At 38.8% G+C, this 11748-nt stretch overlaps 3 protein-coding genes across 3 annotated transcripts; 1 reads left to right on the top strand and 2 right to left on the bottom strand.

Annotated features, from left to right (window-relative positions):
* Positions 1-120: 120 nt before the first annotated feature.
* Positions 121-2296, bottom strand: LOC125476517 (sulfiredoxin, chloroplastic/mitochondrial). The gene is made up of 5 exons (XM_048582741.1): positions 2174-2296; positions 1734-1903; positions 680-713; positions 418-511; positions 121-325 (listed from the first exon to the last, which is right to left on the bottom strand). Exons 1-5 carry the CDS (start codon positions 2244-2246, stop codon positions 310-312), a joined length of 387 nt encoding a protein of 128 aa, XP_048438698.1. The 5' UTR covers positions 2247-2296; the 3' UTR covers positions 121-309.
* A 125-nt stretch (positions 2297-2421) lies between these two features.
* Positions 2422-4665, top strand: LOC125476516 (14 kDa zinc-binding protein). Its single transcript, XM_048582740.1, has 6 exons — positions 2422-2568; positions 2677-2769; positions 3283-3369; positions 3776-3923; positions 4119-4236; positions 4330-4665. The coding sequence occupies exons 1-6, from the start codon at positions 2531-2533 to the stop codon at positions 4395-4397; spliced, it is 552 nt and encodes a 183-aa protein (XP_048438697.1). The 5' UTR covers positions 2422-2530; the 3' UTR covers positions 4398-4665.
* Positions 4666-4696: 31 nt separating this feature from the next.
* On the bottom strand, positions 4697-7499 carry LOC125476514 (probable arabinosyltransferase ARAD1). The gene is made up of 3 exons (XM_048582739.1): positions 6500-7499; positions 5867-6232; positions 4697-5262 (listed from the first exon to the last, which is right to left on the bottom strand). The coding sequence occupies exons 1-3, from the start codon at positions 7454-7456 to the stop codon at positions 5074-5076; spliced, it is 1512 nt and encodes a 503-aa protein (XP_048438696.1). The 5' UTR covers positions 7457-7499; the 3' UTR covers positions 4697-5073.
* Positions 7500-11748: the final 4249 nt, after the last annotated feature.

The raw sequence follows: 11748 nt of genomic DNA, 5'->3' as shown, positions 1-11748 counted from the left end.
AAAAGCGAAGACACGATTACGGCGAGCACATGGAGTGGACATCCCCAAGTCCGGGCGACCAGAGTCAACATTCGTCGTTATTTACTATGATTTCAATTTCTGTTTAGTTGAAGAAAAACAGAACCAAGCAACAAAGATTTGCATTGACATTATGGATAACAGCAGCTTCCACAAAGAGTAAACCTTGTAAACAATACATATTATTGACAAGATTTTGTATAAACAAGTGGAGGCACAAGATAATCGATGCCATAGCTGATTAACTTGGTAAATGCTGCAAATTCACTCCGACAGACTACCCACAGAGAGTCAGCGGAGGTGATGCCTGCAAGATGAAGAAAAATTATATGCGAATTAATCGAAATAACACCTAAACCTAAACAATTAAGCACTAAGAAGACTAGGCAACAACATTACCTGAGAGTTTCTTTTGTTCCACGTCTAATTTTGCAACGTATTGTGGGGAGCCCAAGGCGCTGGTGAGCCTCGTAGCGATGACAACCAGAGAAACCTACCAAAACATGACCAAATCGTCAGCTATGATCCTGAAAAACATGTGCGTGCGGCTATAAAATTCTGGTACAAACAAATTGGGTCCTGAACAGAGTCCAATGATCTGTAAGGAAGAAATAGAGAGAATAATAACCCTTCATAGCTTAGAATAGTGATAAGCACGTACCATAATAAACTCCATCGACCTCAAGCACATCAATCTGCATTAGCACGTCAAGTCAGACGAAAGCATATGATCCAGGAATTGAAAGCAGATACTTGCACTCTAAAAACGTATACACATTTACACATCAACACATATCCAAAAGTTATTCGCAGCAATTAAGCCGAATCTTTAATGCTCAAAGTCATCTAGCGAGAGATGATCGAAGCATCAACGTGTAATGACAACATACAAAAGCTTCAGCTACCTATGGCCTCATACCGCATGTTAACTTATCATTACATATTCATGTATCGTATTCTTTATAGAAAGCCTACTTGAGAATGCCTATATATTTCCAACAAAAAAAACCTGGAATATTAGTGTCCAAATTATATGTTCTATTTGGTTTTGTCCTACATAACTGTAATCCCTGAGTTTCTTGTCAAACAAAATAGCAGAAATAAGTGTAGTTCCTAAGAGAAATTGGAAAAGGAAGAAAGGCAATCTAAGACTGATAAATCATAGCAACAATATTCCACCAACGTGGACCAGAATCCTTCAAGTTAAGACAACTACCTTCATACTCCCTAATGTTTTAGTATGGTTTGGTTCCAACACCAGCTTCAAATTCGACAATAAGAACAAATTAGTCACAAAGATTTACTCTTTCGATGAACTGAAAACTTCCATTAATCAGCGTGAGGCACACTATACAATTGCTCACTCGCCCCATGTTATCCTCATTTTCATTCGTTGTTAACTATAAAATCCATACTTGATCGAGCGGAAACTTAAATAATAATCGTCTTTGCACATAATAATACTGATATCATCTCAACAAGTCCATTTTCTATGTCTAAGGACAAGCATTGCATTGCATACCACAATTAATTGAACACAGCCAGATATTTAAAATTTGAGAAAGGCGGGGTAACCATGGTACTCAAAAGTGAAAACTTCAAAATAAATCATATGCAAAGCAAATTATTTTCTCCTCACTTTCTAGGAAACCAAACAGAAAGTACAAAACCCAACATAGTAAATTTAAAAGTTTGGGGTATTTAGCAGTTCTTACAGGTACTTGAAGACCAATTTCTTGGATGCTATCCATGAGCTCTTGAACCTTGTTTGGATCGTTACTTCTGGTTCTCATCAATGGCCGCCTTATCTTATCCAGAGGAAGCTCCAGTATCACTGGCCCACCACCACCTCCACTGCTCCCCCCAGAACTCAAGGGAGTAGACCCTGAAAAATTAAATGTTAATCTTCATCAAAGTATCAGTTCAAAACAATTCATCGAAGTATTTTCTTTTGATCAAAACAGTAGCGGGGAAGGGGAGAATCGAACTCAGAACCTCGAGTGTAAGAGTGAATGCTTGTAAACAGCTAAGTTACTACAAGCCCCTAATTCCCATCAAAGTCAACATTTTTACAAGAGAAAGACTCAAATTAAGTGGCCAATTAGCAATAAAATCTATACTCTAATAAAACTAATAGAGGGTTTAATTTTGGTACCATTGGATGAAAGAGAAGCAGAAACAGTGAAGCTTCTCAAGCTGTTTGGAACTTGCATAACAAAGTGAGCCATTTTTTCTGCAATCTCTGCACCCTTTTGCAAATAAAGCCTCTATCTTTTTTCTGTGTATTTATATCTTCCACAAAAAATGAAAAGGGGTTGTGATAGAATAGTCCCTTGACTCTATCAGAGCCGTTGGATGAAAGTTTTATTGGTCTTTTTGGACGGTCCAGATGCAGCCCAATTTCCTATATGTTAAATTTTAATTAATTATTTACTTGAGAAATTCATTTTGTGGGTATTGCATTGCAGAGTGAGCTTAAAAACCTGAGTCTCGAAAGGCAGTGAAAATTCCAATGGCTACTGCTGCAGTCACCTCCTTCTCTCTGTTTAGGTACTTTTTAATTTATTGCTGTTCTTGTTTAAATCTGTAATTTTCGATCACTATGTTGGTTTAGGATGTATATTTTTTAGAATTTTTGGTTTTGAAATTTTGGAACAGGAATTGTGCAGCAACAACTGTGAGAGCTTTTGTGACAGTGAAAGCCTCGAACCCCAATTTCACAACTTCCCTTCTTCCTCTCCACTCTCGCAGGTTCTCTATCTCTCTCTCTCTCTCAATTGAAAATTTCTCAAATTTCTCAAATTTCATTGCGATATTCTCAGCTTTCACCGTAATCTTCACCTGGGTATCTGTTAATTTTTAATTTAAAAATTAAGGATGAGTGAAAGATGGCCCTTTGGATATTCTTTTGTATTTGTTTGAGGAGGTGCCACAAGCACAAGCCTTTTTGTAGAGTAAATTACTGTTGGGGTGTTGTTTGACATTGGTAAATTTTTCGCCTTTCAAGATGTTTTTTGGTCGAAAGTCTCATACTTTTATCTGATTCCGGTGCCAAATCTAATTGTCAGTTGTGTTCTTGTTTAGCTGCAAATGACCTACGCGGTGATCGGTTGTTGAAGAAGTTCTATAATCTTACTATATTAATTTGTTGTTCATTTGAAGCTGTTATGTATGTGTCATTTGAAACCAACTTCAATGTCTGTTTGCTTGTCCTTTGGTGACTTGAATATAAGTATATAACTACCTGTCCCGTATGTTTGTTAGATCCCTGTGCCGTGTTAGCGCTACAAACAACGAGGAGGCTGCTGCAAAAGTAGCTGCAGTGAATGCCGACACTGGAGCTCCAACAATGTATCATCCGATTCCTTCACCTAGTAAAACTGGTTTGATCTCACATTCAAGTTCATAGCATACCTTTTGAGTCTGGAACTTCCAATTGAACTTATTGAGTTTTAACCCGTCAAAACATGGGAAGTTGGTGCTAAATTGGAAGGAACTACTGGGGAAATTTTCTCCCAAGTGAGAAAGTGGCAATATTCTTATGTTTCATCTTCATTGATTTTATCTCATTTTTTTTCAAAATTTCATGGAAAAAAACTTATCACAATCATTACTGTCGAATTTGCAACGTTATTTTTTTTTAAACGTTATTTACTTTGCAGTTTGCACTGAAAATTTGAAATGGGTAAAAGCTGAATGGAAATTTAGTACGGTTAAAACAATGATTTCTTATCAAAGTTTTCCGCCATGTTTGCAGATTTGACAAGATCATAGCTAAGGAAATCCCATCAAGCATTGTATATGAGGATGATCTGGTCCTGGCATTCCGTGATATCAATCCGCAGGCTCCTGTTCACGTTTTAGTCATCCCAAAGTTCAGGGATGGGTTAACCGGCCTGGGAAAGGTAATCTCCGGCCTTTTTTTGCCATCGTACATGCCTTTTCTTTCATCATCAATCAATATTTGTTTTTACTAGTTACTTTTTTCCTGTTAAGACCCTATATTTTTCAAAGCATGTGTTATGCGTAGCACTTTTAAATGGTTCATAGTCTGCAGAGTGGAAACGCTTTCGTTTGATTTGCGCATTCTGTCATTGCAGGCTGAACCAAGGCACACGGAAATACTAGGCCAACTTCTCCATGCTGCGAAAATTGTGGCTGAGAGAGAAGGCATTCTTGACGGATTTCGGGTGGTTATCAACAATGGTGCAGAAGCATGTAAGTTTCCATCTCCATATCTCTGTGCCTTCCGTCCATGGTTGTGCAATGCTTAGTTGGTCGTTCAATCATTCATGGTCTCGCTCCCTCCAGGTCAATCCGTTTATCATCTCCACTTGCACGTCCTTGGCGGAAGACAGCTGAAATGGCCGCCTGGTTGAAGATCTGAAGCTGATGGCACACCCACAAATTTTAATCTTCATGTGATATGATGAACGTGTTGTGGGGAGTTCCTTACGCAGGATGTTAGAACACTTCGATGAAACGACCAGAAGAGATGAAACGACTAGAAGAGATAATAACCGGAGGCCTTTTACCAAACTCAGTTTGTGTATTGTTTGTTTGAGTCTTGATAATGTGACTGAACTGGAAACATGGTTCTCTTTTGTTTCAGTATATGAATGTTGCCACAAATGGCTGAGATCGCAACGTGTTTACGAATGCAAGGCAAGACAAAAGATGAAACAAATATGATTTTTATTATCTACCAATGTACAAATGAATTAAAGTTACAAGTAATTTAATTTAACTTCCAGCTGCTGATTCTTCATGACCACAACAGTATCTGCAAGTACAACAAATTGTATAAGGTTCCAGTATCGAAAACCCCCCATCTGTGAAAGAAAGAACTGCGTGTGTCATTCAGCCTTGCTATACCCCGCATAAAGCTGCAGCTTGGAACAAAGTAGCGACTGCTAATCACTCTTCCGACGATGCATAAGCTAATCCTTAACGGCAAATGGTCGATCCAAGGCTTTCTGATCTATATATGAAGATCCATATGACTGACAGAGTGAGTTCTCAGGTTAATATAGTCTCTCATTGATGAAAGTGGCATCATAGGCTAGTTATCATCCCGGTCTGGTTTGAGCAGGGACAAGAGCAGTCTCGCACATTTGAATCCCTCTTGACAAGTCGCCTTTCACGGTTGATTGTCAATTTGATAAAGGGGAGCTTCTGTGCGATCTGGCGCCAGATTTCATTCACTGTTCCATTTGGTTCTCCATATTCAAAATAATGCTTCACCTAAATCATGAAATTCAGATTAGTACGGAATAGTAATTTCCACTGGCATTACCTGTGCACTGTAATTACTTAATAGATGACAGTAATTTTGTACCATCTTCATACACCAAATTGCGGTCACATAACATGCACAAAAACTTCAATTGTAAAACTCTTATGCATCAACAACACTTTTCCACAAAGTAACCGAGAATTTCAGAGTGGCCAGAGAAAGGATTCAGAGTATGTAAGATGTCATGATTTTACCATGTAAAAGACCTTCCTAGGCACGAAAACTCAACTATTTTTTGCCCCCTTCTGTTTTTTGAAGTGAACAAAAGACAGAAATTGATGCAACCATTCCAGTTCAAAAAGTGAGGACCTAAGTACAGGTTTACATCTCAGACACACTCATATGTATGGTCTAACAGATGAGATGCAAATCCTGTATCAGTTTGCATTAGTTTCCCTATGTATGCTCATGTGTTTATATACCTTAGCTTCCTTACAATGCTGAAACAGAATGTATAAGTTACAAAAACAAAGAACAAGAATTGTAGCAGAATAATAAACAACGGAAAGAAAAGGCAAATCAAATCCCATAATACAAAGATTTTGGACTAACCTCGTTTAGCTCTGTCTGGTACTCCAGAATTCTCTCAGTGGGGATTTCTCTCAGCATTGAGACTAAGAATCCTGGCTTTAAAGCTGCATTGGATTCTACAAATATTGCTATCTTTCTGTAGTCTATAACATCTTCGAATGGAAGCTCAATGCTATCACTGATTATCACAGGCACACACAAACTAACTATAGAATCAAAAAGTCGACAGGCTGATGGAGTATCACCAGCCGGATTCAAACAGAACTTCGACGTATGCATCCCACGTGTAGCAGCCCGTCGACTCTCTCTGGATTGGGTTCCATGCTTTACTATAACATCCTCTTCATTTTCAAGTAATTGGAAAAGTAAATCACGTATCTTTCCGCCCTGCACAAACACGAAAAAAGCCCCAAAAGTCATACATTAGCTCAGGCAGGCAGATAACTGATCCTAATATCAAACATTTACCCCCATAACGTTCCTTGATTCATAATTTCATATTCAAATCCGTAATTCATAGACTTAGATGGCAAGCAGCAATCACACAATGCTTAATAAAAATGCAGCATTTCAAACATACCAACAAGATAGTTCATCATAATAACCAACAAAAATTATCAAGTTAAGAAATTTAATATGAAAAAGAAAATGTACGTCTTTTCGAAAGCGGTTTCCCATGAAGAACAACAGGGTGTTCCTTTTCTCGACGCTGATGTCGCCCGTGTAAGTGTTGATGCGGTGAGTGTAAGGCACGATCACGTCCTTCACAAGCGATCCTTGGTCCTCCTTCAACCGCCCAAAATCGCAAACAAGCAGTACACAATTTTTTACTTTGTCAATCACTTTGTACAGAGCATTGGGATCCGAAGCCATGATCACATGGTCTCGGCCATTGTTCCTCTTCCAGTACTCCTGCGATTCCAGCCACTCAATCAAGGCCACCTGATTCTCCTCGTCGCTGTACAACGGCTTCTCCGACCGGGAAGCCGGTCGCGCCGGGTTAACAATCAGGCTCAATGACGAGAAGAAGGGCACGTAGAACAAGTCTGCCTCTTCCGGATCCAATACCCTCTCAACGGGCGAACCGACCCGTTCCGATTCTGGTTTGAGCAGGTCCCGGAACAGGTACCGCTCACCCATGTGCTGGTGACCCGGGTAATTGAGCTTCGAAACGTCGTCGTCGGGCCGGCCACCGCGAGCCAGCGAATGATGCTCGATGACTCCGTAAGTGAACCGCTTTGGGAGATCGTATAGGTACACTTTAACGGGCTTTCCGGGTAAATTAAGCTGATTTTCCAGGGTAGCAAACACGTCGGAGGAGATCAAATTGGACGCGGAGGAGGATAAGGAGGGGAAGGCGTTCTCGAGCTTGGAAGTGGCGGCGGGAGTGAGGAAGGTGTTGAGGAAAGCGTATAGGACGAGGACACCGACGATGGTGGCGAGGGATTGCTTGAGGAGCGAGGATTTTCGCGCCATTGAGAGGAACCGGGTTAGGGTTTTGCGGCGGAGGGCATCGAGGGAGGTGGAAGAAGGGGCGGGGGGTTTGTTGGCTTTGCTGAATTGGAGTTCACTACTCATCATACCCGTTTTTTTGGGGGCTCGGTGTGCCATGCTAACGTGCGCCAGGGTGTGTACTGGGAGACAGGTTGGTTTCTCTGTGAAAAAAATAGAGTACCTAGAATTTGTTAATTGTTATCAGAATTGCATCCTTAAAATAGTGACGTAATTAATAACTTGTGGGAATATTTATTTTCATCATCGAATTCTTAGTGCATGTTTTATTTGTAATGTATACAATTGATGGAGGTTGATGGGTGAAAGAAAAGGGATTTAGAAAAAACACATTACTTTGATTTTGACATGAATATTTAATATTCGACATTCAATTTCTCTTGTCGGAACCATCAAGGGATGACCTAATGGTTGAGGACAAATTTAATTTAGGGCTTGAAATTTAATTTAGGGTTCGAACTCTAGATTAGGATTTGCGAAATTTAGCACTTGGGATTTTCCCGTTAAATTTGATTCCTTTGGAGGTAAAATTAAAATAAAATTTAATCCCATGTAAGTCAATACTCGACGCTGGAGCTTCTTTATTCAAGGGAAATGATTTTTGCACAAAAAAAACAAGAATGCGGAATGAAAAAAAGGTGTGCAAAATTCATTTTTCTTATTTAACTCGACCAGAAAAAACCAAAAATGTTGGAAACATCTCTTTCATCTCCTTGGAACTCAGCACTCCTCCAAAACCCTGTACGCTACTCTATCTGAAACAAAAAGCGGAGACACGATCGCGGCGAGCACACGGAGTGGACATCCCGAAGTCCGGGCGACCAGACTAAACATTCGTCGTTATTGACTATGATTTCATTTCTGTTTAGTTGAAGAAAAACAAAACCAAGCAACAAAGATTTGCATTGACACTATGGATAGCAGCAGCTTCCACAGAGAGTCAACCTTGTAAACACTACATATTATTGACAAGATTTTGTATAAACAAGTGGAGGCAAATGATACTCGATGCCATAGCTGATTAACTCGGTAAACGCTGCAAATTCACTCCGAAGGACTACCCACGGAGAGTCAGCGGAGGTGATGCCTATAAGATGAAGAGAAATTATATGTGAATTGGAAAGAACACCTCAAACTAAATAATTAAGCACTGATAAGACGAGGCAACAACATTACCTGAGAGTTTCTTTTGTTCCACGTCTAATTTTGCAATGTATTGTGGGGAGCCCAAGGCGCTGGTGAGCCTCGTAGCGATGACAACCAGAGAAACCTACCAAAACATGACCAAATCGTCAGCTATGATCCTGAAAAACTTGTGCGTGCGGCTATAGTATTCTGGTATAAAAAAAATTGGATCCTGAACGGAGTCCAGTGATTTGTAAGGAAGAATCATAGCTTAGAGAATAGTGAGAAGCACGTACCATAATAAACTCCATCAACCTCAAGCACATCAATCTGCATTAGCAAGTCAAGTCGGACAGAAAGCATACGATCCAGGAATTGAATGCAGATTTTGCAATAAACTTTGAAGTTTGACATGTTTTGACATTGCAATCATGAAGTCCATATTTTCACTCTGCGTAAAAAAGTATACACATTTAAACATCAAGGCATAACCATAATTTTTTCACAGCTTTTAAGCCGAATCTTTAATGCTCAAAAGTCATCTAGCGAGAGATGATCGAAGCATCAAGACGTGATAACGACATACAAAAGCTTAAGCTACCCATGACCTTATTCCACATGTAAACTTACCATTACATATTCAGATGCTGTATTCTTTATAGAACGCCTAGTATATTTCCAACGAAAAAACCTGGAAAATTAGTGTCCAAATTATATGTTCTATTAGGTTTTCTCCTACGAAATACTGTGATTCCTGAGTTTCTTGTCAAACAAAATAGCAGAAATAAATGTAGTTCCTAAGAGAAACTGGAAAGGAAGAAAGGCAATCTAAGACACATAAATCATAGCAACAATAGTCTACCAACCTGGACCAGAATCTTTCAAGTTAAGACAACAACCTTCGTACTCCCTATTGTTTTAGTATAGTTTGGTTCCAACACCAACTTCAGAGTTGATAACAGAAACAAATTAGTCAGTAAGGTTTACTCTTTCGAGAAACTGAAAACTTCACAATCATATTCTTTAGCCATATTTATTAACAAATAACAATAACAATGATATCCAACATAACAATCCTACATGACTATTAACATTTCTGCTTCATCCATCACATAAATCATCATGTTTCCCACATAAAATCACAATTCATAGCGTGTAACATATTAAAAAATTAACAATGCACAATATTATTCTCTAGAAACATTGCTCAACTAAAATAATCATAATAACAACACTCATATCCAGTGTCATTCCACAATCTCGTCAATTAATCAATTCATGAATCAAAGATGCACGATCTTAGCATTTAATTATGTTAATCAAACAATGCGATAACATATCATTTCACGAATTTAACCAATGAACTCTATATAATTCCCTACTTGGATTATGAATAATAACATGGTAAATCTAATTTGTATTCACATGATCTATTGTGGGTAATTCCCATGCACTCGAATCTAGGGTTTTAGACTAACCTTATGGAAATGAGCAAGAGTAAGGATTCCAGACCACTCAACGGAATCCAACCACATCGGGTTCCGGACCACTCAACGGAACCAAAATATCAATCAGTTTCTCGTAATCTACCCAGACTTGTCGCATGTAAAATCAGTGCCTACATCATGGAAATGGTGCACTGGGCAAATCAGAACTTGGATAAGCTGCGAAGCTTGGGTGAGTGACAATAATACAAGTATGTGATATTCAATAAAAACAGACCATCGATCACAATCTATAAACATCAAGTATAGAATCATGCTTTATGATGAAATCATAATCAAGTCGTTGAAAACTCCGAATGAGTCACCTAGACATCCAACGACTTTTCTAATCAAACCACAAGATTCTCAAAATCCATCGTTCATATGTACATTAAAAACTAAGGCTAGAAGGACGTAGTTCGGCTGAAGCCTACATAAGTAACCAAATAGAAAGTGGCCCCTTATAGCGGATTAACCAAGCAGAGCCACCCCTGAGTAACCATGTAGGTAGTGAAGCCCCATCGCGGATCAACCAAGCAGAGTCACTCTCACGAATTTGTTAGGCAGTGATCACCCATCGCGGATTAACCAAGCATGATCACCCCTAAGTATGTATGGCCATAAGGATCGCCCATCGTGTATTAACCAAGCACGATCCATAAATAATATGGTCCCCCATCATGGATTAACCAAGCAGGACCACTAGTGACCCCCATCGCGGATTAACCAAGCAGAGTGACACCTACAAAACTGTTGGGCAATGATCACTCATCGCGGATTAACCAAGCATAATCACTCCTAAGTATACATGGTCATAAGGATCGCCTATTGCGGATTAACCAAGCACGATCCATAAATAATATGGTCCCCCATTGTGAATTAACCAAGCAAAACTATCCATGTGCCACTGCTACATGGTGTAGACTCAGTGTCACCTAACCTGGTGACACTAAGGTAATGGTCCCCTACTAGCCCTCGCATTTCTCAACATTTCAAACAAACATTAGCAAAAAACAAAAACTAAAAAAGTAAAAAGAAAAAATTGAAAAGAGGGGTTCGGTATGAAACTAGCGATTCCTATCCAGAACTGTTGCTAAAATAGTAGCGACAGTTATTGTGGACAATCGGTATCAAAGTACTGATCGTGTCCTTTTCAAAACACAAGTTGATGAAAATATATCTTTTGATAAACGGAACAAAAATTCGAGCTTTGCTCCCCGTTCATTCGTTGGTTTTCACATTCAAGAAATTATTTAAATAATGGAATAAAAATTTTACTCTTTGCAAAGCCTTGCTCTAATTGGAATCCAAGAAATAGGAAGAAAACTGGAGAATGTTGAAAATTTTAAGATGTAATTAAATGTAATATTCTTGTGGCTGTTTGATGATGAAGAAATTCAATGTTTTTTGGCTGGTTGAAACTGACATGACCTTATAAGAGCAGTTCCTACCATTTGTCCACTAGGCTTCTTAGAATCCAACGTACTTGTTCAAGAAAATTTGACGGATGTTTGTAAATCAAGCGGCAAGATGGAGATTTTATACAACAATTTAATTCATCTTTCTTGTCTTTAAAATGTGGATTATTCTTTTGTTTGAAAGATACGAAGAGTTTGATGTGTGGTTAATTAGTTGATGATTGTAGGGTGTGTGAGATGTGAGGGTAATACTGGAAAATGCGTGAGGTGTGTTAAGAGAAATTTTAATTTAAAAAGTAAATGTAAAGTGTATAAAGTATGTGGGATGTAGTAAACAAAACGTGAGGTGTTAATAAAACAAGTC

This window comes from the organism of the source record quoted next, unplaced genomic scaffold (genome assembly GCF_019419815.1).
Source record: "Pyrus x bretschneideri cultivar Hongxiangsu unplaced genomic scaffold, Pyrus_bretschneideri_v1 Contig19, whole genome shotgun sequence".
Classification (NCBI taxonomy): domain Eukaryota; kingdom Viridiplantae; phylum Streptophyta; class Magnoliopsida; order Rosales; family Rosaceae; genus Pyrus; species Pyrus x bretschneideri.
The sequence above is the reverse complement of the archived record's forward strand: the minus strand, read 5'-3'. Positions and strand labels throughout refer to the sequence as shown.